The 27,237-nt window shown below is 43.7% G+C and overlaps 1 protein-coding gene across 1 annotated transcript in view; it reads right to left on the bottom strand.

The window, feature by feature from the left end:
* The window catches only part of AGBL1 (AGBL carboxypeptidase 1), a 645,810-nt gene that overhangs the window by 468,996 nt on the left and 149,577 nt on the right, over positions 1-27,237 (bottom strand). The window contains exons 8-16 of the mRNA XM_072950742.1: positions 23,608-23,773; positions 22,587-22,654; positions 17,478-17,594; positions 15,884-16,464; positions 14,322-14,405; positions 14,004-14,090; positions 11,261-11,409; positions 9,982-10,069; positions 1,800-1,944 (exon numbers count right to left, since the gene is read on the bottom strand). Of these exons, the coding sequence (XP_072806843.1) occupies positions 1,800-1,944; positions 9,982-10,069; positions 11,261-11,409; positions 14,004-14,090; positions 14,322-14,405; positions 15,884-16,464; positions 17,478-17,594; positions 22,587-22,654; positions 23,608-23,773 (1,485 nt within the window). The remainder of the gene's footprint in view (positions 1-1,799; positions 1,945-9,981; positions 10,070-11,260; positions 11,410-14,003; positions 14,091-14,321; positions 14,406-15,883; positions 16,465-17,477; positions 17,595-22,586; positions 22,655-23,607; positions 23,774-27,237) is intronic.

Here is a 27,237-nt window from a genome sequence, read left to right as displayed (position 1 = left end):
CAGACAGGAATAGACGTCAAAGGCCAGCACTCAGTTCCCTGCTTGGCCACTAGCTAAGTATGGGATTTCTAGGTCTCAGTTTTTGCATCTGTAAATGACAAAGGTGAATGAGACAATTTCCCAAACCCCTCTGAATTCTAAAGTTTTATACCAACTGCCACTGAGGATCTCCGCCGGGTCAAAGATGTTCTAACAAGTAAAAGGGAAAAGAACAGTGTCTTGGACCCACGGACCACTCCCCCGACTGAAAAGGCAAATGCACCTTGAGAAAGGAATCTCCTTCCCCAGCAGGCTATTCTCGTGCCATGACAACACAGACAAGACAGTAAAAACAGCTGTTGAAGGGGACCATGAATCTTGCCTGTTCTGAGTCCCTAAAGGCAACAAGCATGTTTTAAAACAAACATGCCTCGTTACGGCAAAGCTTGAGCTGCACATTTCTTGGATGAATGTCTTGAGATCTCTAACTGTGATACACAAGTAATACTAGTTGTGTATCTTTGCAATCTGGGAAACAGTAAAAATCTCTCTTTAGGCAAGACAACATATGGAGAGAAGGGCAGATGTACTTTCACGAAGCAGTTAGCCAAGTCGTTGAAGGTACGCCTTCTCAATGGAGAAAAAAACTTTATTGAGACCTGAACCTTCCTTCGGAGGGGAAAGACAGTCTCGGTTATTATCTTTTCCAACATCTTATCACAGACTTGAAATGAAAATGCTCCTCCTTCATGCTAAGTGATATATACGTTCGCATATGCACATGGTATTATAGATATGCTAATAACATTTTGCATTAACACAGAGGATGAAAGTACTTTACAGGAGCTACTTTAGCTCATTAATCCTCAGGACATCCATGAAACAGCTAGGGGAAAGGGATGGTTGCCAGTTTCTTCAAATAACAGGAAACTGCATGGTTTAAACAGATTGCTAGGACCGGTCTAACGAGCCTGGTATGGGACCTGACAGGACATAAGAGGGATTTCAAAATTGTAGAATAGATAAACAAGATTACACTGTATAGCACAGGGAAATATACACAAAATGTTATGATAAATCACAGAGAAACAAATGTGACAATGAGTGTGTATATGTCCATGAATGACTGAAAAATTGTGCTGAACACTGGAATTTGACACAACACTGTAAAATGATTATGAATCAATAAAAAAAAATGTAAAAAAAAAAAAAAAAGAAGGCTAACTTCGAGTTTGGATTGGCTGACACGACGCTCCTCTCGTAAAAAGATTGTGGCCCCATCTGCAGTGATTCGGTGTTCTTTCTCCCTTCTTGTCCACCCTGAATCCTTCTAGAGCCTCCAGCCCCTGGCCGTGGGGACCACTGGAAAAGGGGCGTGGCTGCAAAGTGAACTCAGGGAGTTTTTCTGAGCCTTGCCTCCCTGCCCTCTGGGCCTCTCCTCTCCATGAGTCGATGTCCTTTCAGTCTGCATCTCAGTTTACATGGCTTTACCCCCATTTCAATTTAATAATATCGCTCCAGTCTCACTACTCTGTGCTTAATTTGAGGGTGTTTTGAAAACAGAGCCCCTAAGAAATGCCCCCCACCTCCCTGCATGCCCCTCGGGTCTCCAGAATGTCGCTGGTCATGACCTCAGCCTCCTGCTCTGTCCAATGAAGGAAACGGGACAAAGATCAAGCCACCAAGTTAGCGACCACACCCTGGCTCCTTTGGAAGGCACTAGGTCCCCACCAGGGTGTCAGGGTCTCCTGAGTATTTCCAGGACAACCTCACAGAGCCCCGTCAGCGCCGCCAGGGTAAGGCTGCGAAGAGGGAGTTACCGTGAGGGCGCTGTAGGTGTAGGGGTAGTGGTAGGCCAGGTAGCAGACGTCGCCATCGTGCGGGAAGGTGACGGCCCAGGTGAGGGTGTAGTAGCACTTCCTGGACGCTCCCCCCATGACGGCTGCGCTCTGGCGGTAATGGTTTCTACAAGAGAAGGGAGAAGGGAGGAGAGTGAGGGGAAGGTGAGGAAAACACTCACTGAGGGGTCTGGATGTCATAAACCTCCTGTTACATCCTGGCAAAACGTTCTTTGCTCGAAACACTTTGTGAGCGAAATTTAGAAAACAGAGAAGGACATCCGTGCGCTTACTGCCACGCCGTGAGCGTGGTCACGAGCCACCCCAGCAACATCCAGGCCAGCCCGTCTGCCTCCTCACTGTGGCACTGATGTTGTGGGCCTTTCCTTGCTGTGTCTGAAAATGGAGCCTATAGTTACAGGGTTGAGCTAGAATACAGAGGAAAATGTGAATAATTTGGTTTTTCTTGGGATTCTATTATAGACATACACTTTATTACCCAAATTTGGGGTTCCCCAACCCCTACCTCTTCCCAGATCACACATTGTCCAGCTCTGCCTTCCTCTCCCACCTGGCAAGCAGGTTATTAGCAGTCACTACTCTATAGTGTTCCAACCTGACACGGAACATACAGCATCTCATTTATCACTGCCATAACCCACTGTGTGCACAAAGAAACAAAATCTTAGCAAAATTCATCTGTCAAAGGTCACGAGGCAAGTGAACGGCCGATACATGACTCAAACCCAGATCTGCCTGCAAAGCCTTTGTTCTTTCCACGATGCCGTTCTTTCTTCCCAAAGGAATACATCTGTCAGCCCGAACGTGGCTCAGCTTCTTACAGCTTGAGAGTGCACATTTTCCTTCGTCAAAGATGAAGAGCCAGTTCCGATACTTCAGAGAACAGCATCAAAGTAAATTGCACCCAGAAGTATGTCCCGAGCAGAAGTATTTTCCCCACACGCTGCCAGTTATGCTCCCTCCTTGCCTGCTGGTGCTAAGACAGCTGTGCAGGCTTTCCTGAGAAACGTTATCATCAGGGCTGCAGTCTAATGCAAAATACACCCGGACACCAAAGGATGTAATTCCACCTTTGAACATTTACAACGTTGGCTTACTTGTCCATTGTGCTTTGGGGTTTTATTGGGGGAAAGGGGAGGGGAGAGGGAAGAAATAGCAGATAATGATTCTGTGTGTTCTGGCAAATATAAAAAATACAGATTTGTCGTTTCTGCCTTTTTTGCTACCTTCAGGACACCTCTCACTAAAGCCAAAAAAAAAAAAAAAAGCAAGGAAGAAATAGAAAATCTACTGTCTTGTTTCTTGTGGCTTTTGTGGTTTTTCAATATTTAAAAAACTTAGGAATGGGAGTGAAAGAAGTTGGTAGTCCCGTGGGATGAAACACATCAGGCTGTAAGTTGCTCTTGTCTTAGCTTCCGCCAACATGGTACCCTGGATCCTTGGACATTCTAGGGAAAACAGGAGACCTCCAATGATGTAAGCCTTAAGAGACTATCCCACCCAGCTCTTCAGCATCCTGTTAATAGGACACATTTCCCCTCTGTGACTTCAGGGCTAGAAACTTCAAAAAGGCATCTTCACCCCTGGTGCCATCTGGATCTTGATACCTAATTGGGTCTACTTTCTCCAGATTTCCCTTAATGTTCTGTAGTTTCTCCAGGGCAAAGGCTCAGATTATTAGCAAGGATGTAAAGAAGCAGATGGTTACTCAGGAAGCATGCAAACCACATATGCTCTACCTTTTATTCTCTCTCTGATTTCACTCGTAAAAGCTCCGCCACAAACACACATTCACTTTACACCTGGCTGAACCTGGTCAATCACACCTCTCCTCCAAGTGAAATGAGCCAGCCAGAATGGTCAGCATTCTGACAATCAATTAATGTGGAAGCGAGGGCTTCACCTGTCAGCATACATGCATGGGTGTGCAAACACACACACACACGCACATATTCATGAAGGTAATGGCAGGTGGAAACACACATCTCACCAGCCCCAAGTTCTTCACCTACACACAGTGGAGACAGAGCCTCCGTCTTTCCTCAGGATGAGTGCCCCGGAGGCCACTGGGGGTTTTCATCTGACATGAGCTTTGCTTCTTTAGGTCTCCCCCTGTACTATTAAGTACACTGGAGCCACATTACAGACATATTCACCCTAAGCAAACTCAATCCTGCCCCACTGGCCACTGGAGAGAGAGAGAGAGAAAATAAGACCATGAAATTTCCAGCCCCCAGGCTTTCTATCTCTCAAGCCAAAACTGGACTTCAGGCCAGGAACAGCTGGAAATGGAAAGAGAAATAAAATAGAATGATGTTTAGCCTTTGAGCTTCTGTGGGCCCAAGTTCTAGTGATTTAAGGGAAGTTTAAGGAATTCGAATGGTAGTCGGGGCTATAAAATCTACCTCTCACCCCCCTCATACACACACACACACACACACACACACACACACACACACACCCTGCTGTAGCTTGGTGTGCAAGATTCTCATGGGCAAGGCAAAAAGCTCCCCACTGACAAGCCAGCCCTCTCCAGAATGGTCGCTGATGGCTGAAATTTAAGAAAAATGAGTATCGCCTCGTGTAGGATGAGTTTCAGCTGAAGGAGATTCAGTTGCAACCCTAATCCAGGGTGGATGCTCTGGCTGAAATGAAAGCAAAGATCAGAGTCCCCAGTTCCCCAATGGAGTCTCCTGGTGGCCACATTGTAGCAGGAGGACCCAGGAGATGACTCCACCTCTAGCAAAACTTTCCTCTTCAGAGACCTTTAAACTTTCCCAAAATTAACCTTCTTCAAAATGAAATGTGCAATAAATCTCTAAAGTACAACACTGGGCTTGCTACAATTACATTTGTCCATGACAACGTGAGTTCCCATCAACAGGTTATTTTTTTGTTGTTTCCCCAATTATGGCATGAGCCCATTGAGGGATGCTTGCAAGGCAGTAACGTGCATTCTTTCAAATGGGTCCCTGTTCCTCCTTTGTATGGAAAACCCTTTCCTTCCTCAATCAGCCAGCTCCGTTTATTTCTTCAAGACTCAGATCAAGTGTTTCCTGTCTCGGGAAGCCTTCCTTGACATCCCTTACCACAGGGTGCCTCTCCCTCACTGCCAGCACTTTCTGGTAGGGGTTACGCTTGCTCATCCGTGCTTGGCGCAGTACCTGGTCTTAGCATCTGTGAAGGTTTGTAGAATAAATGAACCTAAGACTCCAGGAGTAACCATTAGAATGCTTGGCATATTTTATCTCTAATCCTAATGCTATCCTTTCAAGGTAAGTACCATTATGCACACCCTACAGATGGGGAAGTTGAGGATCGTAGATGTTACGTGTCGTGAGCTAGCCCACACAACAAGCACAACCCCAGGTGTGGGCTTACTCCAAAACCAAGATTGTATTTTTCATTATAGCAACTGTCTTATAAAAATGGATAAAAGGACAGGAGGCCTTTTGGTCCAATTCAGCAAGGACGAATTTGAAGTTTTGGTCTTCATCAGTCATTCAGGGCTGCCTATAAACTTAGGGTCTCAAAAGACAGAAGGAATGTAAATTAATCCAGATCAGAGTTGTGGCAATGATTCATGCTGCTATGATTCTTTATGTCATTGGCATTTGATGCCAGTAATATGTTTCTACTTATTATTAATAATCACTAACATCCACGGAACACCTCCTATGCACCAGACACTTTGGTAAGCTTTGTGTGTGCTTTATCTCATTCCACTTCATCTTCAGAATATATCTATCAAGTAGATACCATTATTACCCCCTTCATCGAGTGAGAAATCTGAAGTTGAGAGAGGCTGAAATAATTTGCCCGAGGTCACATCATTCATGAGTGGTGGAAGTTTGATTCCAAGAACCTTCTCTCCTTGATCTGCTGCTTTTCAAGGTGGAGAAGAAGCCTGGTGAAAATCAAGTGTGCTCTCAAGTTTGCCAGATCCTAGACGGGTCATCCTGGGTCATAGATGATATGGACAGATCAGTCATCCCACCGTTAAAAGGCTCCCCTCTGCTTTTCCATCCCCTGAACCATTTATCTTCAGAAGGAGCTGCATTTTTATAATCATAAAGCTTTCAATGAGCAAGGAGCAAAGTACATAAATGCATAGTTATGAACTCAATCTATTCCCATTTGTACTTAAAAATATGCTGGGAAGTCTTTTTTTTTTTCCCTGCATGTGCACCGAAGAAGCAAATGCCAAGATAGAGAGTGAATTAGATAATCTTACAATGACGATGGCTCTGTTTAACGTGGGTGCATCATTTCATTTAAAGGGATCTAATAGGGCAGGGCAGCCAAGTCACCAGGCTGCTCTGGGTCTGCGGTGTTGCTAATATTCTATATAACACCAAATCTCTCTCCTGAGATCCCTGGGAAGGATGCACGACGGCAGAGCGCTTGTATGACATTCATCTTCATGAGTGAGCTGTTCCATCTCCTCTCGCGAGCAGAGATAAATGTCAGAAGAGATCAGCCGTTGTGTATTACACGGCCACTCTGAGCATGCTGCTTCCCTCCCTCTGCCCTACAGAGCCAAGATTACTTTAGACCAGGAGCTGGGAGAGAATTCAAAAAGGTACAAGGAGGCCATGTACGTGAGAGGGAGAAGCAGACCACAGGGAAGTAAATAAAGCAGAAACTAAAACTATCCTTGCTTACTATTATGAGAGGCATGGAAAAATGAGTCTGCCCATTTCTGTTCTTCCCTCTGGAGGATCCATTTTGATTTGCTGGCTTAGTGGTTGGCTTGGTGGTTGGGCGAGGGGGTGGGATGGAGTGGGAAGAGGAAGCATAGGGAGAAGATATTATAATTTCTCTTTAATTTTTTTAAAACAGTTTTTTGGGGGAGAGCAGAGGTAATTAGGTTTATTTACTTATTTATTTTAATGGAGGTACTGGCATGGAGCCCAGGACCTCGTGCATGCTGGGCTTGCACTTCACCACTGAGCTAGACCCCCCACCTCCCCAGAACTTCTCTTTACATTTATTATGACCTAGGTAATAAGAAAGGAATAAAGTTGTCTAAGGTTTAATATGGGGATTGACACCACTGCCCTCACGCAGTCCATCTCAACCTACTGTGATGATAATTATAAACAAGCCAGATTACAGTACAGCACTCTTCTCCATTCTTCTCTGTGGTTCTCCAGGGCTGGAGGAAGAAAAACACATTTCATTTTCTATCTATGGTTTTCATATGTTAGATAGTTAAGTACTGATTGCTGTACAGGAGGCTTTGGTTGGGAGGGGGAAATAGCTCACCATCTCTCTCCTTCTTTTGATCTTCGCTTCTGGCAAGGTACTTAAGTCTACAGGAGACTTCTCTAGCGGATTTACAGATTTTATTATCTAATTAAACTAAACCCTACACTACAGACAACTCGTTATTTTTATCTCTGCTTAGAACCCAGAAATTGATAATAACGTTACATTTGAAGCACAAATGACCAAGAAAATGGAAAAACAGACCTGGCCTGCCTCTCTCTCTTGACACTAGCTCTTTCTCAAGAATTCTTATTTGTGCAAAAATAATCTAATTGGATCTGGGAAGTTAACCAAAATTTTTCAAAAGTATCCTAAAGACAATCTACAACTATATTTTTCATGGTAAACCTTAAGGATATGGTGTGCCCCATGTTACTAATAGTATAAAAAATAACAATCGTATACTTAAAATTTAAAGATTTAAATTTAAAATTATGTTTTTATCTTTTCCTCATCATTAAAAATTCTTAACTTTTTGCATGCTTTCTAATGCACATAAGATGGTAGTATAGTAAGGTGTATATAATTGATTTTTTAAATTATGAACAAATCCATATTAAATGTACATGCATAAATATATCTTATCAAAATAGTTTGGAGACCACAAGTGATGATGCTCTGACCCACAAAGCAGTCAGACCACCTCCTTAACTGATTATCATTGCTGTCACTTCTTAAAGGAAATGAATATCCCATTCCTTCTCAATGTCCTTTCTCCTTTCACCTTTCCACGTATGTATATATATACACTCAGGTGCCGTGGCTCATGGTTCTCTCCACAGTAAGCATCCTGGCACCCCTTTAGAACATGGTACTAAATATGAGAATGGAACAGCATAACAGAAATAGAACTTCTGAGTTCCTGATGACATATTGGGGACAAAGAAATAAGGAGGAAAAGTTGCCCCAAATTAATACATTAGAAAGCATAAAGGCAGAGATGAAGCAAAAAAAAATCTTCTAAAGGAGATCAGCTCAAAGATTGTGATGGGCCCAAGGGAGAGATACACTATATAACCTAAGACATTATACGGTAGGGAAAGATACTCTGATATGCAGTGGAATAGAGAGCCGTATCTATCCTGTTGTTACATCACGTTATTGGAAATATGTTCATACAACGTGGGGAGTAATTGTAAAACAAACTCCATTACAATGTAGCAGTCTTATCCATTCATCTCTGTTGTATTCATGGCTGGAAGATGAGAAATGAATTGCATTACACATTCATGGTTTTCATGTTACCCCTCTGTTGCTCTTTAATCACGTAACAATTGTCTTGTTAATGAATCTACAAGCTATTAACATTTAGTCGGCATTCTTTAGGCCAAGACTAGGCTTTGGGATGTTTGATTTTTCCTTCTTTTGTCAGATGCTTGAGTCCCCTGAAGCCGCTCCTCATCCCCCACCTCCAAGAGAGCCGCCTCCAGGGGGCGCTCTCCCTCACTGGGACAGGATGCTGAGTGTTCTCTTTGCCCAATCTCTCACTACGCTCCAGACCCAAGCCCGCTGCAAGCTGGGTCTTTCAGGTTTATTTAGGATGACTATTTCTAGAGGACACGGAAAGTTATTCTTAACACACCAATGTCCAAATTTATGCCTTCATTATTTTTCCCCACAGTTGTGGCTTCTATCACCTTGAGGTGATTTCAGCCTAATCTCTTCAGACCATAAAAAGATCCTAAGAGTCTGCAGATAGGAGATCCAGAAAGCAATTGCCATATAGGTGAATGGAAAACCAACAAAATGGTATTGTTTTGCTATTGTTCTAAAGAATATAATGAAAGTACTGCCCAAGTCCATATCCTAATACATCAAAGACTGAAAATTGCCGAGTCTTTTATTACAAACTGTTAGTCAGCCCAGCTCTGTGCTTTATAGACTATCTTACCTTTATGGTGATGTTTGCCCTTGTCTCTGACAGAGTAACAAGATTCTTGACCTTTCTATCCCTCAATGCTCCTGTCCTCAAAAGCCCAGAGGCATAAGCATATATATTACACTCTTTCTTTTGGATATTTGTAACAATCCTATACTCTAGAATGCCTGATAATATTTTTAGGGACCTCTGTAATCTCAGAAAAAAAAAAGAGATACAACTTACTTTATCCCAGAAAATAAGTACTAGCCTACCAGTTTTTATAAGAAACTAGCAACAAGCTAATAATTCATTACGTATTTTCTACCTATCCACAATTTCTATTCTCTTTTTTTATCTTATGCATTCGTTATTTTATTTTCTATACAAAGAAATGCACAAATAAGCAATTCATGGTTCTGGAATGTGTTCCTTTTATCAAAAGATGTGGATAATTCAAATTTCATTACAACTTTACAGGATAAATGAGACCAGCTACTGAACAAGGGTTGAAGATGAATTCTGAAAACACCTCCTTCTTTTATTTTTTTTTTTTTTTTGCAAAAGTTACCTTGCTGTGGAGAAAGAGTTACTGCAGTGTATTTGTCACAGATCCACGCTCATCTGCTTCGAAAAATGGAAGCATGGGATGGATAAGCATAGGCCAGGAAACCCTCAGACTTTTTGTTCACTGGGGCAAATGAAAACAGGAAAAGAACTGAAGCTTGCTGCACTAGTCACAGGTTGGGTCTGTAACACTTCAACATTCAACAACAAGGTCTAAAGATTTTTTAATGTGTTTAAATAAGAGTAGATGGCTTTTCAGAAACTCAGGATATTTCTTGTGGTCTAGTGTGGGTGCCACTTAACATGCATGGGAATTTGAAGGGCAGGGCGCTTGCCATTGGGACAGCAGGTAAAGCTGACAGGCACAGGTTGTTCAGGTTGATAAGATTCACGCGGAAAGGCAGGAAATTGAGGGAGAACAAAAGAAGTGTCCACACTCTAACTTACTTGTAGTAACAGATGTCATAGCCCCTCCGTACCCAGGTGGGTCGGCCAAGAAGAGCCTCCTTCACAGAATACAGAGTTGGCTGCATCCCTACACAAAATGAAGGCAGAATTAATTCTAAGAAGGAAAAAGAAAAAAAAGAAAGGAGAGTTGTGGTAGGCTGAATAGTGGCCCTCCAAGATACCGGGTCCTAATCCTATGAGTGCTAACTGTGTATGACAAAAGAGCCTTTGTAGATATGATTAGATTATGTATCTTGAGATGGGGAGGTGACCCCGGTGGGCTCTGAATTCAATCACAAATGTCCTTATAATAGAGCAGCAGAGGGAGGCATGACTACAGAGGAGAAGCCGCGTGGATCTGAAGATGGAAGAAGGGGCCGTGAGCCAAGGTGAGGAGGAACCCAGCCCTAGAAGCTGGAGAATGAAAGGAGACAGCAAATCCCCTAGGATCTCCAGCGGAAGTGTGGCCTTTCCAACATCTTGACTTAAGCCGGTGAAACTGATTCGGCCTTGCGGACTCCAGAACTGCAAGAGGATACACTCGTCTTGTTTTCAGCCCCAAAGTTTGTGACAATTTCTTCCAGCAGCTGCACCAAGCGAATACAAGAGTCAAGGCTCACCTTTTCTCTTTCTCTACCAGCAAGAGTCTATTTAGTCAGTACAAAACCTGTGCTCGGACCTGGAGCTATGGGAAGATCTTTTCCTTACTCAAAGCCACTCCATAAATTAGCAGATGAGCCGGCAACAAAGTGCAGCATTTCCCATTCCTAGAAATGCTCCAAATAAATACAGGCTACTCATCAGTCTTTGTCCCCTGAAGGTCTTCTCTAAAACTGCCACAGGTATTCAGGAGAATTTAAACTTTCTTCTGAGTTTTCTTAGCCTATAAATCAGTGTTGTCCACCTGAAGTGTGCTGTTTGCCTGTCTGTGGCAAATAGATCAATACATTTGCTCCTGAGGGATTTAGGGGATGGAGGGAAGGAATAAATGAGAGGGCTCAGTGACCTCAAAAAAGCTCAAGGTGGGGCAAGGGAGTCAGGAAATGGCACAGTGTAATGTGAGGTATTAACACGCCATGGTAGAGCGAGGGTCTCCGGCTCCCCCCTCCCACGGTAGCAACTGATCATCAATTGGCAGTTGTCTTGCTACACCTGGCAACCAAAATGTGTCATCCCTTTGGGAAGCCAAGCAGGGGCTCCTGATAACCATTCAAGTGCTCACAACGTGACATCTCTCCCAGTGTGACCCACAGAATGTCTAATCCTGAAGGGCTCATACCGTAATTGAACTGGCTGTTGGGCTTCTCACAGTTGATGATGTTGAAGCGGTAAGGGACGGCAGCCCGCATCCCGCTCACCTTGAAGTAGAACCACTGCTGGTGCTGTGTGCTGTTCACATCAGGATTGATCAGTAAGTCATACTCGAACCTGCGAAGTCAGAAGCAAGGTTGGAAGGTTAAAAGTCTTCAAGAGAACTTCCAGCACTGAGAACTCTACACATGCCAGGTTCTGGATGACAGATCAAAGACCCAGGATCTCAGTTGGCTGGTAAGTTACCGTTATCATATTTTTATCTTCCAGTGTTGGACACAGACTCTGGAGATTGAGGGAGGGAGTAACAGTTTCTTAACATGAGAAGAGTCAGTTCCACAACTGTAGCATATCTTTTTATCAAATTGTAATAAAGTTCCTATCCAGCTAGAAAAATGCAAGTTTGCTATATCCTGGAGAAAACGTGGTCACATCTGGTTGGCTCTGCCATTTCTGTTTGATGCTAGACGTTATTTTTGAGCCTCAGCCTCCTCCTATTAAATATAGAAATAGTGTCTAAACTTGCAGTACTGTTTGTAAAGATTAAGTAGTACAGTTTATGTAAATCCCCAGCAAGGAAACAAACATGAATTAGACTAGCAATGAAGGATTTGTCTGTTTGTTTTTCCCCTTTTAATTGATTTCGCAGTAAAGTACACAAATCTTAAATGTACAACTCAATGAGTTTAAACAAATTTATCTGGATACACCTGTTTGACAATTACCTAGATCAATATATAGGACAGTTCCAGCACCCTAGAAAGTCATACCAATCACTGGGTCTCAAAAAAAAAAAATTACTTTTTTGAGCTTCAGCAACAGAATTGCAATGCAGTTTTGACTTAAACATTATCATCTGGATATTTCATTTTCAAAAATAGTCTTACCCCACCCCCTTGGTATGCTCTTTGACTTGCTCTTCTAGAAAAGGTAATGGTTTTGCCCTGATTCATTCATATTCTCCTACATTGGACACCTGGTAAGTGGCAGTGTGCAGTGAGATTTGTGAAAGTCCAGGGCTTTGTATAAGATACAGCAGAGCAGAGAAGAGCTAATTGTTGGAGTCCCACCCCTCACGTCATCACTATAAGCACCACACTAACCCACTGAGCTCACCACACAACCAACAAAGCAAACCCACTGAGTGGCCCTCCTGAAAACAATTCTGGAAAGTCTGTGACACTCAAATTGTCTGCTATGCCCATGATGCTCTCTCCAAATGATCATAACAAATGCCATGTCTGTTTGTCTTTTGTCATTTGACTCTGTTACCTGGACCACAACGGTTTGGTGTAGGATTCTACCGTCCAGCCAAAGGCATCAAGAGAGAGACCTGAGTGAGGCTAGGAGCTTAGCTCATCCTGGACTGCTCCTTCTCCCACTAGGGGATTCCTAATCGGGTCGTCTCTCCAGGATCTTTGGAACATGATAAATGGAGAGAAGGAATAATAAAAGCAGGGGCCATGGGAGGAAGTAGAAGCTGAGCTAACAGTCAAGAAAGAGAAGAGGGCTGAGGAGGTTTCAGCATGATTGCCTTTCTCTTCTTCAGTTTAAATAGCTCAACATATATTTGTTTTATATATTGGGCTTCCCTGAAATATTTCATGTACCAAAAAAAAAAAAAATTACTGCTCACCTCTTCCCGCCCCCAAAATGAATCCTTAGTGGATATAAAACAGGGCTGAGCTGTATTAAGTTCTGGGCTCTCGCCGTGGTGAATACACATCCCTGATAAGAGCTAACGTTGGCCAAGTGCTAAGTACATGTTGGGTAGTGTTCTGAGAGCTCGGCGTGTGTCATTTAACTCTCAAAATCCCTATGACAAGGGTGCTGTTGCTGTCCCCATTTTGTGCGTGAGGAAATCAAGGCATGGACTTAGGTAACTTGTTCCAAGTCTCATGATTGGAAAGGCGTGGAGTTGCCCTGGTAGTCTGATTCCAATGCCTGTGACCATCACACCATTAACTGCTCTGGACTGTGGTTTTCCAAAGTTCACCTGCAGAAGGTGGATTTGGGTGTATGGCAAATACAGTCCAAGGTGTTACCATAGAAAGAATTACAACACAGCAAGAAGAGCAGTCTCTTCTGCCGCTGGAAAAAGAGTTAGAATTCACTTTTGACTATTTCCCTCCTTTTAGTTTGCTGCAGCCCTAAACTTCCTTTTTCTATTAACAAGCACTCTTTGGTCGGTGCTGGCAGAGGTCTGGCACTGTGCCTTCCCTTGAAGGAAGGATGGTCACCATTCGCCGCTCTATGGGGCGCCCAGGGTTTTTGCTACCTAAGCGCACAGCTACGGGAGAAACAGGCATGGAAAAGTACAGGAATGGGGAATCCCGTGTACCCCTCCATGTCAACAGAATCAGCCCTGGCATCAACATAAGTATAAACTTCCCAAAGTGCTCGCACACCCGAAGACCGACCCATTATTTGGAACATAAGACATATTCATAACAGTTCACCCCCTTCCTTAGTCTCTACTTTGCTGGGACATCAGCTAGTGAGTCCCCTGGTGGCGTGCTGGTAAATGTTTAACAACTGACTTGGGAAAAACCTTCATTGGCTGTGTTTGCCAGTTCCTGGTGTAAACACTCCCACCGTGGCAGATTTCAAACTATCAATGTGAGGCTGCTGAAAACAGAGCAGGGGAAAGACAGTCACAAAGTGCTCGCTCAGGCTGCCAGGAGCTACCTCCTGCAGCTTTCCTTACTTACTCACGCACTTGGATGGCTTTGCGAAGATTTCCTGACTCAAACATGGAGAAAAACCTTAAGCAGTCAGGAGCAGTGTCTTGCAAAGGCCTGGAATGAAATTGGGAACGTGTGACATGAGTTATTGCTATTCTTAGGCACAGTTTGACATTTCTTAGAGGTAAGCCTTCTCTTAGAGATCTTTAACCCGAATTTTCACTGTGCTGTTTTTAGGAGAAGGAATGGGTTACTAACATAAAGCATTCTTATTTTCATGCGATTAAAAGGATATTCCATACTCCCACCCGCCCCCCTACTCCACTGATGCTCAAGACCACCTACCAAGTCTCATCTAAACTGAAGACAACTTTATTTATAACATCACTTGGCTGGATGAGCCTCCGGACATCCTCAAATATCTTGATCCTGGAAAGGAAAATTGGAAACATTTTAAGGATTGGCCCTCACTCCTTACCCTATTCATCCCATGGTCATGTGAGAAGGGCCTTGGGAGTCATCAGAGAAATATGAAAGAAAAATTTAATAATGCCCAATCTTGAGCTGAAAGAGCACAAAATACTACCCCTCCTTCCTTTTCTCTTTTTACCAAAACATATGACACTGAGCAGCAGGAATGTAGGAACGCCATATTTTAGCTTTAGGATTGTTGACTTGAAGGAGAGCTTTGTCGAGAGCATTTGGGCAGAGGGACTTTGAAGGCTTCTGGTTGTGTGAACAAGAGGGTCCTTTGCACTGGGACAGTTTTGAAGGAGACGTTAGGATTGCTGGCTCTTAGCATCCTCAACGTCTGGGAGGCTCCAATGAGCCTTCCAACTCTTGTGTCATTTACACTCTTTGGTTCTGTTTGCTCCAGAAGATGAGAGTCAATCTTACGTCTGAGAAACACCAATATCTGGGAGGTTTAATTAAGAGGGAGGAAGGATACTCAAGGGGTCTTTCAGTTTCCCTCCTTGAATTTCCAGTCCAGGTCTCGGGTGTGGAGGGGTGGGAGAAGGGAGAGGCCTGGACTCGGGGGGAAAACGTCCTGTCCAGGGGGAGCTATTGCTAGTGCTTGCCTCTCAGGAACTTGAGCTTGGCGATAAGGTCTGAGGGGTGAGGTCAGAGGCGTTAGCTGGGAGCCAAAGTGGGAGCAGTTCTTGGGATCCACCACCAGTTTGCTGATGAAATGGAAATAAGTTAACAAAACTTACTGCCATACCCACTTTGTTCCACTGACTTAGTATATGCACACTTAATTTTTTGCAGGGAACATAGTTTTTTTCTTTGATTTTAGCAATCATCTTTTTAATCTCGCTATGCCTATCCAAAGACAAAGCTCCCCCTTTCATGCATCCTGGGAATAATCCATCACCCAATGTTTCTTCCCTGGAGGATGCATTTTTTCCCTCACAATCCTCAGCGATGCAGAAAAACTATTCCCCAAGCCAAGGCAGGTTCTAGAAGGTTGGGATGGTGGGATGGAGGTACACCACCTCCTCTCATTCATAAGAAATCAGATTCCAATTTGCAGTGAAAAAGACAAGAGATCCATACCTGTGTTTGCCTGAGAACCTTCCCTTAAGGGAAGTGTTTGGAGAAACTGGATTATCTTTCCATTTTGTAGTGATTTGCAATGGATATGGGGTAAGAAGTTGCATTAGAATCATAAAAGGAATTCTTTTTGTGGAAACAGATGTCTACCGCCACCCTACACTTGGTTCTCAAACGTCCTTGTAGAGGGGAAAGCTTGTATCTTTGGCAAATATCTCCTTAAGGATTTTAACATGCTTCTGACTATTGTTCATTTTCCTGAAGAAAGCAGAACTATCTGTACAAACCATTCCACCTGTAAAAATATTAAGGAAAAAACATATCTATAGCTCCCAAGTCAGTAGCACCATCACCTTTGGATTCCACATTTACGTTCCAACATGGACTGAGCAGAGGGAGCTGGACAGTGTCCCCAGAGATCAGGAAACGCCATCATCGTGAAGTCAGCCACAGATCTGGTTCTTCTGGCTTTGGCCATATAAAGATGGGGATCGTGGAAGGCGATGTGCTTGGGATGTGTCTGCAGAAGCTTATCTGTTAATTCAGCAGTTTCTCTAGGCCTACTGGAATTGACAAAGGAGGCACTCATCCTTGGGCAGGAAATTGCATCTATGTCCCAAGCATCCTCCTTGAGAGATGCCTGAATGTCTAAGATTTCACTTCCAGAAGAACCTATCCCAAGACCATTGAACTGTGCATTTTGGTATGGGTTCATGCCAGCTCCTTTTTTGGAGGCTAGGTGTATACTGGACCTCCCCATCTTCACCCTGCTCAGAAGGGAGGTCTGAACTGGGGATTCTCTTTCTTGCCCCCAGGAGATTTGGTCCTTGTTCAAGCAATGCTCCTCTGGGGAGGCAGCAATTGGAATGTGGTGGTGATTGGCAGACTGAGTCTCATCAAATTTCAAATCATCTCCAGGTTTGGACTCCAGTTCCTTCAGGTTAAAAGTGGAAAAGAATATGTCAGTGTTTCCTTCCAGATAGAGAATACAGTCAGATCCCTGTCACTCTCTGGACACAGTGCTAAGCATAACTCCTGTGCATTGGAAAGCTTTTTGCAACGTCAGCCACGAAAAGACTAAGCTTCAAGAGTCAAAGAAATGGCAAAATCATAGAAATTTACATTTGGAAGGGGATCTAGTACAATTCTGTGGAGTACAGGAACACCTTCCACAACATCTCCAAAAATTTACAGCCTGGTTGAATAACACATTTACAGAAACTTCACTGCACCCCAAGGCAGTGACTTTTATTTGAGGATCATTCTGATTGTTAAAACAAATGTCTTTTTTACACTGAATTAAAATTTCCTTCCCCAAAACCTTTATCCACCAATCCCTTTCTGCTTTCTAGAGTGAAATACAGTATGTTAACTCCCTTCTATAAATGATTTAGCTGGCACCCTTAGATGTGACCAAATTCATGATTTATTAAGAATCATAGGAAAATAATGAAGGTCCAAAAGCAGGTCTAAAATTATGGTGGGAGCAACAGCTGCAACTAGCCACTGGGTTAACATCACCAGGTGTCAGGTTCTCAATTTGTTTCTCCTAACAAAGAAACCCTAGAATCAGGCTGGTCTCCTTCAGATAGTTGTCTAATACAACCTTCCCACTGTGACAAGGGAATCAGCAAAGCATCAAGAATTTTCACTTGCTTTTCCAATGCACAGGGGTAGGGTACCCTGCCCACCAGACAATAGGCAGTGATGTGAGCCTTCATCCTGTTTCCTTCCCAGGTGTCAGACTGTAGGACCTTTCCACGCATCCCAGTTCTGCCACATTTTCCCCGTTTTTGCTTAGCCTTCTGCTTCTCTCTCAGAAGGATCCCAGGAGCACATTGCTAAAGATGAGCAATGCTTTCCATCTGGAGACCTGTTTGATCTTCCAGGGTCTGCAAAGAACACACCAAGCATCACCAAGGAGTCGAACCACGGCATATGTCCCACCTCAAAGCTGCAGAAGAGCTCAAGACACATCGCTTTATATTGCATTAGTTCCTCTTCAGGTCGGTCAAGACCAGGTTTGGTGCTCAGCTTGTTCACGTCTGTTTCCAAGTCATCATACTACAAGGGGATGTTCAAAAAAACATATTACAATCAGGAGAGCCATCCTGAGGGATAGCGAGACAAGCTACAGATGTGATTCTTCAGAATCCTGGGACACAGTTTCCTTACCTCCGAATTATCATGCTAGCCTAGTCCAAGGATAATTTCATATGTCAGATCGTATTTATAAAAAAAAAATAGAAAAGAAGATTATAACCTTTCTCAGCATTTATATCAGTATTTATCAGCCCTCATCATAAATAAATAATTTATATAAAATGAGGTGAACTATGTAAACAATGAAGCACGATATAAAAGAGCTATTTATCTCAACATCACCTTCTTCAACATAATCGTAATTGTCATCCCAAAGCATCTCTCTGCCTATTTAGGTCCATCACTCTTCTCACAAAGTTTAATGAGTACCTACTATGAGCAGGTGCTCTTCCAGGTACTGAAGACCCAGTAATAATGGAACAGACCAAGGTCCATGCTTCCGTAAAATTTGCCTTCGAGTGAGAGAAGGAAGACAACAAATAAGAAAGCAAACAAATGAGTAAGGTAACCTCAAACAGTGATAAATGCCATGGAAACAATGAGAGGAGGGCAAAGTGACTGGGAGTGAGGCTTGGGTATGAGAAACTGAGGAAGTTACATTTTTAACTAGACCTAAATCATAATAGCGACCAACTATGCCAAGACTTGGGGAAAGGAATTAGTAACAGGATGAAAAAAAAAAGCTTAAGTTTGTTTACAGAAACTAGGTGGCTGGAGCACCCAGAGTAAGAGGAAAGTAGTAGGGGCCAAGACTTCAGAAGTAGGTATGACACTGAGCTCTCCAGGCTCTGGGAAAGAGGCTGTAACCTCCCACTATACCCTTATCCCTTTGTACATTTAGAAGTTTACGGAATCACCACCAGCCTTTGCTTCATTGGGCTGAATAATCCTATTCCCCCTCTTTTTTTTTTAAACATTATTTTTATTGAGTTATAGTCATTTTACAATGTTGTGTCAAATTCCAGTGTAGAGCAGAATTTTTCAGTCATACATGAACATACATATATTCATTGTCACATTTTTTTTCACTGTGAGCTATCACAAGATCTTGTATATATTTCCCTGTGCTATGCAGTATAATCTTGTTTATCTATTCTGCATATGCTCGTCAGTATCTACAAATTTTGAACTCCCAGTCTATCCCTTCCCACACCTCTCCCTCTTGGCAACCACAAGTTTGTTGAATAACCGCATTCTTTTATTTTTCCTTCCATATCATCATTTCATAATAATTTAACAATGATGGTGACTCTCATCCAAACCTTTTCCAAAATTTATAGAATCGTATAGAGAAAGGAAACCAGGAATTATACGGTCCAGTCTCTGCATCTTTCCATACATCTTCTAGATCAAGTTTCCCTAATAAAATGGGGAAGGGGGGAAACCTACCCTATATTTTAGGAGTATATTTTGTTAGTTAAGGAAAAATCTGATAATTCTGAAAACCTGACTTATTCTTCCCTAAATCGAATAAATGTGGAAAATAAATGTTTAGATTCCTGATTTGAGAGGGGGAATGGAATGCAATACAATATTTCATTTACCTCCAATTTTCCTCCAAACGTTAAAAGAAACATAGATCCCATGAGGTTGATGTCATGATATTTTCACAGACAGAGTATATTAGGCCCAAACTCCTTAGCCTAGTATTGGAGACCCCAAGACTCTTATCCTTTCCAGCGTTCTCTCAGTCCCTCCTTGCTTTCACCCTCTCTGCTACAGCCTCAGCCACGCCCCAAGGTGGTGCCTGTGGAAATGCAATGTGGTAGCCGTTGGGAAGCACCTTCGCACAAGCAAGTAAGGGTGGTACGTCTGGAGTGAGGAGTGTGTTGGGTAACCCACGAGCTTCAGCCTAACTAGGCGACCTGCTTAGCCCTAGAGCGGGGGTTAGCAAACCACAGCCCACTGCCTCTTTTTGTAAATACGTTTTCTTGGAAAACAACCATGCCCATCCATTTACGTGTTGTCTATGATTGCTTTCTCAACACAACAGTAGCTGTAGCAGAGACCATCTCTGGTCTTCAGAGTCTGAATTTTGGTCTCCAAATCTCCAGGCACTCAGGCAAGTTCTCACCTCCTTTTGTATGCTTATAAACACCATTTATACTTATTTAGCGATGGGCTAGCTTCTGTGAACTCACAGCAACCCAAACAAACAAGTTTCATCATCTAAAATTCTGGTGCCCTTCCTGCTTAGATTGGACCCTTCCAATATTGACTTTTCACAGCCTTAGACTTGAGTTCAGGTGGTGACTTGAACTCTGGTAGAGAAAATCCCCAAGTTTACTAGCCTGTGAGTTCTTTGAAGATAAAAACTATGTCTTATTTGCTTTTGTCTCATATCACCATCCCTAAGAACTCAGCATGCCGCCTCACACATGGATCGTATTCAAGAAGGTACCTGAAGTAAATAAAAAGTTTTAAGAGGAAAGAAAGGAGAGAAGAAAGGAGGAAGAGCTTGAATTCATTCTGTATGCCTTCCTCGTCTTCAGAGTCTGTCCAAATCTAACGTTTGTGTTCATGGAGAAAAAACATGGCCAACATCCAGTCTGTCTATATTTGCTGTAAGTTTCTGTTCTCTTACGATGACATTAAGAGTTGTCAGAGAACAGCACCCGACTCTCCACTCGCAAGACCCTTCACAGGTATAAGTTCCTTTTAATCATTCTTTCTAAGAGGTTGCTCCCAATTATTAATGAAGATTTTCAAATGAAAAGGCCACAAGTTAAAGGCCTGGGTCAGTTCTCTGACCAGAAACAAATGCTTCTGGCTCCTTGCCCACGTTTCTTGCAGCAAATGCTGCCGGGTCCAGCAGGGAGAAGCCACTTTGCCAGGGCACCAGTTCCCTGGCTCCTACAGCTCCCCAGCATCAAGCCCTTACTCCGATGCTCCTGTTTCTCTACAACACATGCTCATGTGCTAACTTCTCATCTTCTCCTCGGCTTGAAGGCTCTTGATGAATCGTTTCCAGGCCCTCACCCATTTGTCTTGTGTTTCCTTCCCAGCTGGATTTGCTTACTTGTTTGGGTTCCACTTCACCCCAGCCCACCATCACCTGCAGAGCGGGGAGAAGGAGACTGTCTGAAAGCTCTCCCCCAGACCACACTGTGTGAAGTCAGGCACCGGCCCTCAGCCTGTCCCTTCACATCAGATACAAGAGGCGACTGACTCCACATCCAACACTCAGTTATCAGAGAGCAAGCGAGAGGGGAGGGAATGTGGCATTGATGAATGGCTGCAGCAGCGCAGTGTTATTCACATCATTCAGCAAGCTCTCCGTAGCCCTGCACTGCCGAGCCACTGCAGAGAGCCAGTTTACCACGGGTGACTTCAGAAATGATTATGTTTATCAACAAAACCCCGAGAACACCAGAGTAGCAATAGCAACCTTAACCCAGACACCTGGCTTAGGGGTAGGCCTTCTATGTCTGCTACTACCATTGGCAAGGTGAGTGAGTAATGTGATAGAGAACGAGGGAGGGAAGGATGAGGATGGATAAATGGATGCACAGTAGACAGACAGATAGACAGATGGATAGATCGACAGATTAACAGATCGATAGATCGATAGATAGGTAGATGGATAGATGGATGGATGGATAGATGGACAGACAGACAGATAGATGGATAGATGGATGGATGGACAGATGGATAGATAGATAAATAGAGCGATAGATAAGTAGGTAGGTAGATAGATAGATCGATCATCAATCGATATTGATTGATAGATAATAGATAGTCAGATGGATGAATGGATAGATAGAAAGATGGATGAATGGATGGATAGATAGATAGATTTCTAAAATTCGTTTCATCTCCAGGAATATCATAAAAGGTAACATCTGCCTCTCAGTCTTACTTTGCAGATGACAAAGTTAAGCAACCTGAAGGGGCTTATCTAAGTCCACGTCCCCCAAGAGAAATGGAGATGGAATTATAACTCATAGATAAATTATCATTATTCAAGAGTACTGGTTCTCAATCAGGGATGATTTTGCACCACTCCCCTCAACTCAGGGATATTTGTCAAGTACTAGAGACATTTTAGGCTCATGACTAGGGAGGCGGGGCAAGGGGGTAGATGCCATCAGCATCTTGTGGATTGAGGTCAGGGATGCTGCTAAACACCTGCGATGCACAAGATAACTGCCCACGACCAAGAACTGTCCAGCCGAAATGCCAGCAGCGCCCAGGTTGAGAAGCCCTTTTCTAGAAAGGCCGTCAGCAAACTATGTCGCACTGGCTGTTCTTTGTAAATAAAGTCTTGTGTGTACAGTCATGCCCTGTTGTTTACACATGGTCTGTGGCTGCTTCTGTGCTACCACAGCGAAGCTGAGCAGTTGTGATACAGACCGTGGAGTCCACCAAGCCCAGAGTCATTACTATCTGACCTTTCAGAGAAAGTTTGCTGACTTCTGTTCCATAGCACAGGTCATTCTGAGACACAGGCACCAGGGTGAGCACCACACCACCCAACGGAGCAGAGTTCATGGTGACTCCAAGGTAAACAGAGGTGTAGACCCAGTGGTCCTGTGCAGGATGGGTAGATAAGAAAAGTGACTTCCAAAGATAGGGGAGACGTACCAGAAAAAGTTTCCCAGAAACTCTTTCCTTGGTCTCTTGCCTAAATATCATTCACACTTATGAATATACCAGCTCTAAGCACTGAGTGTCTTCTTCAGGCTCATCCTAATGGAACACCAGTGCCTTGATAACAGATAGCCTCTGACTTGGCAATGAGATGGGACAGGACCTACGATGAAAATGACAGCTTGGAAATTAGTAACAGTGGCTGTCATTTGTTGAGCATCAGTATCCACCAGGCACTGAAGTGGAAGAACAAAAGCACGTCCTTAAAATGTACACTGCGCATAGCTGAACACCAAAAGCGGTATTTTCCTTTGTAAACCTGTGAATGTGGAGGTCACCGGAAGCAAGGGCTAGTGTACCTACTTCCTCTTTCCCATCTTCAGAATCCGAGTCTTTGTCTTCCTCTTCATCGCCATCATCTTCAAAATCTTCTGAGTGGGGGAAAAAAAAAGAGGTGAAATGGATGAGGCTTCCCCTTTGCCTTGGACTGCGATTCTCACCACACAGTGGTGAGTACTTCTTCCTCTCACAATATTAAGTGTGCAATATCCCAACGCTCTCGTGCTTAGTGCTGGAATTCGTGCACACACAGGCAGTGAGAGCTCTGGACCATGAAGTCTAAACTGCTGTCCCCCACTGAACTCACGAGTGCAGGATAAAACGACACATGAGTACCATTCTGGCTTCCTCCACCCGATGCACAAGAATTTATGTATCTAACATTGCCAGAGTTTAGGGGTCCCATAGGTGCCAAAGCTGTTGTAACTTAAACAGCAACTTGATTGATTCCCTAATTTTGATGTGAAGGAACTTATTTAAAACAAAAGTCCCTAGAAGGCATCCAGTGTCATTGTGACAAAATAATGCCAATGGGAAACCTGTTCCCTGGAAGGAGGACAGGGTTGAAAAGCCCTAGAATCTTCTGACAGCAAGATCTTCTTGGAGATGGGATAGTCATACTTTCAAGTGTTCTAATATGGCCAGCTGGGGGTGGTAAACAGCAAAAGTTTGATTTCACTTTCATCCTTGGGACAAGTTAATTCCAGAGCCAGTCTGTACAGTGGAGGGACTCCATCAAGGGACTGGGAATAGATTTTTTAAAATCAGCTGAGATGACGGTACAGGCATTCAGCAGCTACCAGGCCAAGTGGCAACAGTGAATAATTAAAGCCAGAATTAATGAGCCTGATATTTGCTCACCCTATACATGAAAAACTTGCTTTTTCATACATATCTCTAATTAGCTTATTAGATAATCACGGTTGATCTGTAAAAGAACTGATTCTACTTTCATCTGCATTCCTCTGAGATATTGTCAAATGCGAACATTCACCATAAAGCTCATGACTGTGATGAGCACAGAGTAACTACCCACATACTTCACCTTCAGTTAGAGCACGGGGAGGCTCAGAGGCGAGGCTCCCAGGCACTGGGAAGGAATAGGCACTGCTGGCTGTGACCAAGGGAAGCGGACTCTTAGGGAAGCACTGCCTCAGGATCTGGAGCACAATGGAGATGACCGGTTCCAGACTTCTGTCATCCAGGCAGCTCTGAACAAAAGGAGGATCGCGTCAGACACTGACACCTTGAGTAGAGTCCTTTCGCTGTAACGGAATTTCCGGTAATGGACTGCACACAGCCTAGGTGGAGGGTAAGCATCCTTAATGTCGAACATCTAATCTGAACACTGTAATGGAGAATTATGTCTCACGTAGAGTCTGCTTTGGTCCAGTGTATAATCTGCATTTTTATTTCTCTTTTACAGCTCATAGATTATTGGAATGAATTTAGTCTGAAAATAGACTTGAAAGACTTTCAAGGGATGCTGCACCTAAGGTAAGACATTGTCCAGAACAGCTGAGGGAAGAGGAGGTAATGGCATCTTCCTTCAACCATCCATATGTCATTGTGAATTACTGCCTAAATTAGAGACTGAGTAGCTGAACTGATGGAAGCCCTACTTCTCTCTTTCAGCTATTATCTGAAGAGAAAGATGTAAAGGAGAAAGATAAAATATGAAATCAGAAGAAAAGACTAAGAGAATCCCAGGTACCTAAATTAAATAATACGCTTCTTTTCGAAGCCCACAGTGTGGATCCCTCCTGGTACCCATACAAAAGCAAAGGAAAATTGGGTTTGCAGCTGTAACATTTTGATACTGGTGGAACATGACAAGACCCTTCTTTTCAGACACTGTGAAAAACCTAAGAACAAGCTGACTAAACTGAGAGAAAGGGAGCAAGTTGAGAGCAGCCAGTATCTCTTTGGCAAAAACATGGGCATCTTCTTCCATCTCTTAGTAAGTGTTTTGCCTACTGACTTGGTACAGAAAGTTGACTGGTGTAAACCTCTAGCTTGGTCTTCCTATCTGAGCACGGGATGATACCAGCCAAGTGTCCTGAACCAATAGCAGAAAACACTCTCCATGGGAAAACAAATTCGTAGAGGCTGTTTCATTACTGGGACTGATCAAATGCGAAAAGTATTAGTAAAAAGGAAAAAGAGAGAGAATCAAGCCTGGAAGATGAAAAGAGGTGAGGCAGATGGCGGATCAGAGGTGATGCTCCGAGCTTCAGCCTTAAGAGGTATAGGGCCAAGTCCAAGCCAGGGAGCTCGGTCAAAACTGCCAGCATCTTGGAAGCCAGGTGTGTCTGTGACTGTCATTGGCAGTATTGCTACTGATGGTAATGATGACAATGTTTCCCATGGAGTGGAACGGTGCAGGTGAAAAGCAAGTGAAGAAAGGGTGTCAAGTCCAAGTGTCCTTGCTGGACTGGGCCACATCACGAACTGAATGTGGAGGATCGAGGGAGTATTAAAATCTACAGAAACCCAGGCATGAGGGATAACGCTGTATTTGGTGCCTGCTATGCTCTGGGGAAAACATTTATGAACTTAAAGATGATCCCTGAGTCCAAGGTAATAGAAATGCCTAGAGGTATTTGCCAACATTTCCCTACTATTAATGAATCTGCGTGGGCAGGGCCAGGGCTAAGGTCAGGCAAGGAGGTGCTCTGGACAGAAAATGCAAGGAGGCAGGCACTCTCAGGCTCCTGCAAGTGCAAGGTGGTCCAGAACAGATGTGGTGTAGCATCCATTTAGGAATGACTTACATGGAAGCGCCTTTGGTTTGGGACCTTCTGGTTCATTCTTTTTTTTTTTTTTTTAATTGAGGTATAGTCAGTTTACAATGTTGTGTCAATTTCTGGTGTACAGCACAATGTCATACATGGATATACATATATTCGTTTTCATATTCTTTTTCACTGTAAGCTGCTACAAGATATTGAATATTTTTCCCTGTGCAACACATTCTTGCTCAGTCTTCCCTTCTGCCTGACTCTCCAAAATGTCTTAGTGGTCCCACTAGTTGGACACTGCTTTTCTCTCCCGTCAGTACCTCCTGGCTAGCTCCTTGCACCTCCCTGGACAGACCAAGTTGTTTCTCTCTGGATTTTCAAGGTGTTCTCCTGGCTTGGCTCAAATGTCACCAACTTCCTTCTTCGGTCAGCCAAGACCAGGCAGAGCCCTCCTTCCTCTGCATGGCTCTGCCAGTTCCTCTCTGGCATCCTACCCACAGCCTACACAGCACTTACCCCAAGTTCCCCTGTAGGACAGGGAGTTTCCCTGAGGATGATGGGAACTCTCATCACCTTCTTCTCTGAGCTCCCTATCTGACCTAACCCCAGCATCTTTCACAAAGCAGGAGCTCAGGAAATAGTTATTGAATAAACAGTAAATGATCTCAGATCAACCTGACCTCCAGAGTATCTCGCTCCTGATCCCAAGTGGGTACCATTCCCTTTAGGATTCAGCCCTTCCTTCCGCAGACCCACAATGTTGGGGTAATCAGTCCTGCGGACACAAGGGGTCCTGAGGAGTCCAGGCTTGTCTTGCCACTCTCTGAGCACATGGCAGTAGCTGCAACTTCTAAAAAGGCTACCCCAGCACATGCCAGTGGCTCTCAAAGTGATGGTCCCAGACCACTGTGTTAACATGACTTGAGAACTTGTTAGAAATGCAGACTCTTGTACCTCGACACAGATCTAATGATTAGAAACTCTGGGAGTGGGGTCCAGCAATCTGTGTATTAAACCCTCTGGGGGTTGTGACATGCCATCAAGTTTGAAAACCACCAATCTTAGTAATGTTCTAGGTCTCTGAAGCTGTTCTAGGTCCAGAGAGTGGCCCCTTTACCTGATTATCTCACACCAAGTTTCTCCAAATTGATCTCATGCAAACTTCTCCAAATTGATAACTATCTCAAGCTACTTCAGGGCATCCTTGCTGGGGCTCTTTTTTAACCTCACATCTAAATTGTCATCCTTCTTCCTCCTTCTCATCCAAAGCTCCAACAAGGTCCCAGTCCATTACACAGCAGCCTCACTGCATTATGGACAATCTGACCCTCTGAATGTTTAAAGGATGCTCGGAGGATCTGTGCAGGAATGCGGGACCCAGGAAACAAAGAGGCAGGGTCATTGAGAGAGAAATATGGGGAACAGGCCTCAGGAGAAAGGCAAAGAACTATATGATGGGCAAAGGCTGCAGGAAGAACTCGAAAATAGTTCTTTCTCAGTCACTCGCATGCTGAGTACGCTTGTAAATTACATCATAAACACCAATAAAAACAGGAGAGGACAGGGGTTTTCAAAGTGTGACCCCCAGCAGCACCAGCACCACTGAGGAACTTGTTAGAAATGCAAATTCGCAGCCTCCACCCCAGACCTGCTGAATCAGAAGCTTTGAGGACGGGGGCCCTGGCAGCCATCGAGGTGGCTCTCATCCCATTCAACTCCTTTTCAAATCCTTTATGATGCTGAAATCAGAGAGCCTGCATCAACGGCTAAGCCAGCCCTGCACCGTGATAAGCGCTCACTACAAATCTCATCTCCTCCTCTCTCATTTTTATCCTCTCTTCTCCTTCATCATCACTGTCATCACCATCAGCAGCTGAATTTGCAATTGCTACTGACATGACATCACGAACCCAAGGTTCGCAAGGTGGCCGCCC

Source organism: Vicugna pacos, chromosome 27, assembly GCF_048564905.1.
Source record: "Vicugna pacos chromosome 27, VicPac4, whole genome shotgun sequence".
NCBI lineage: Eukaryota > Metazoa > Chordata > Mammalia > Artiodactyla > Camelidae > Vicugna > Vicugna pacos.
The sequence above is the reverse complement of the archived record's forward strand: the minus strand, read 5'-3'. Positions and strand labels throughout refer to the sequence as shown.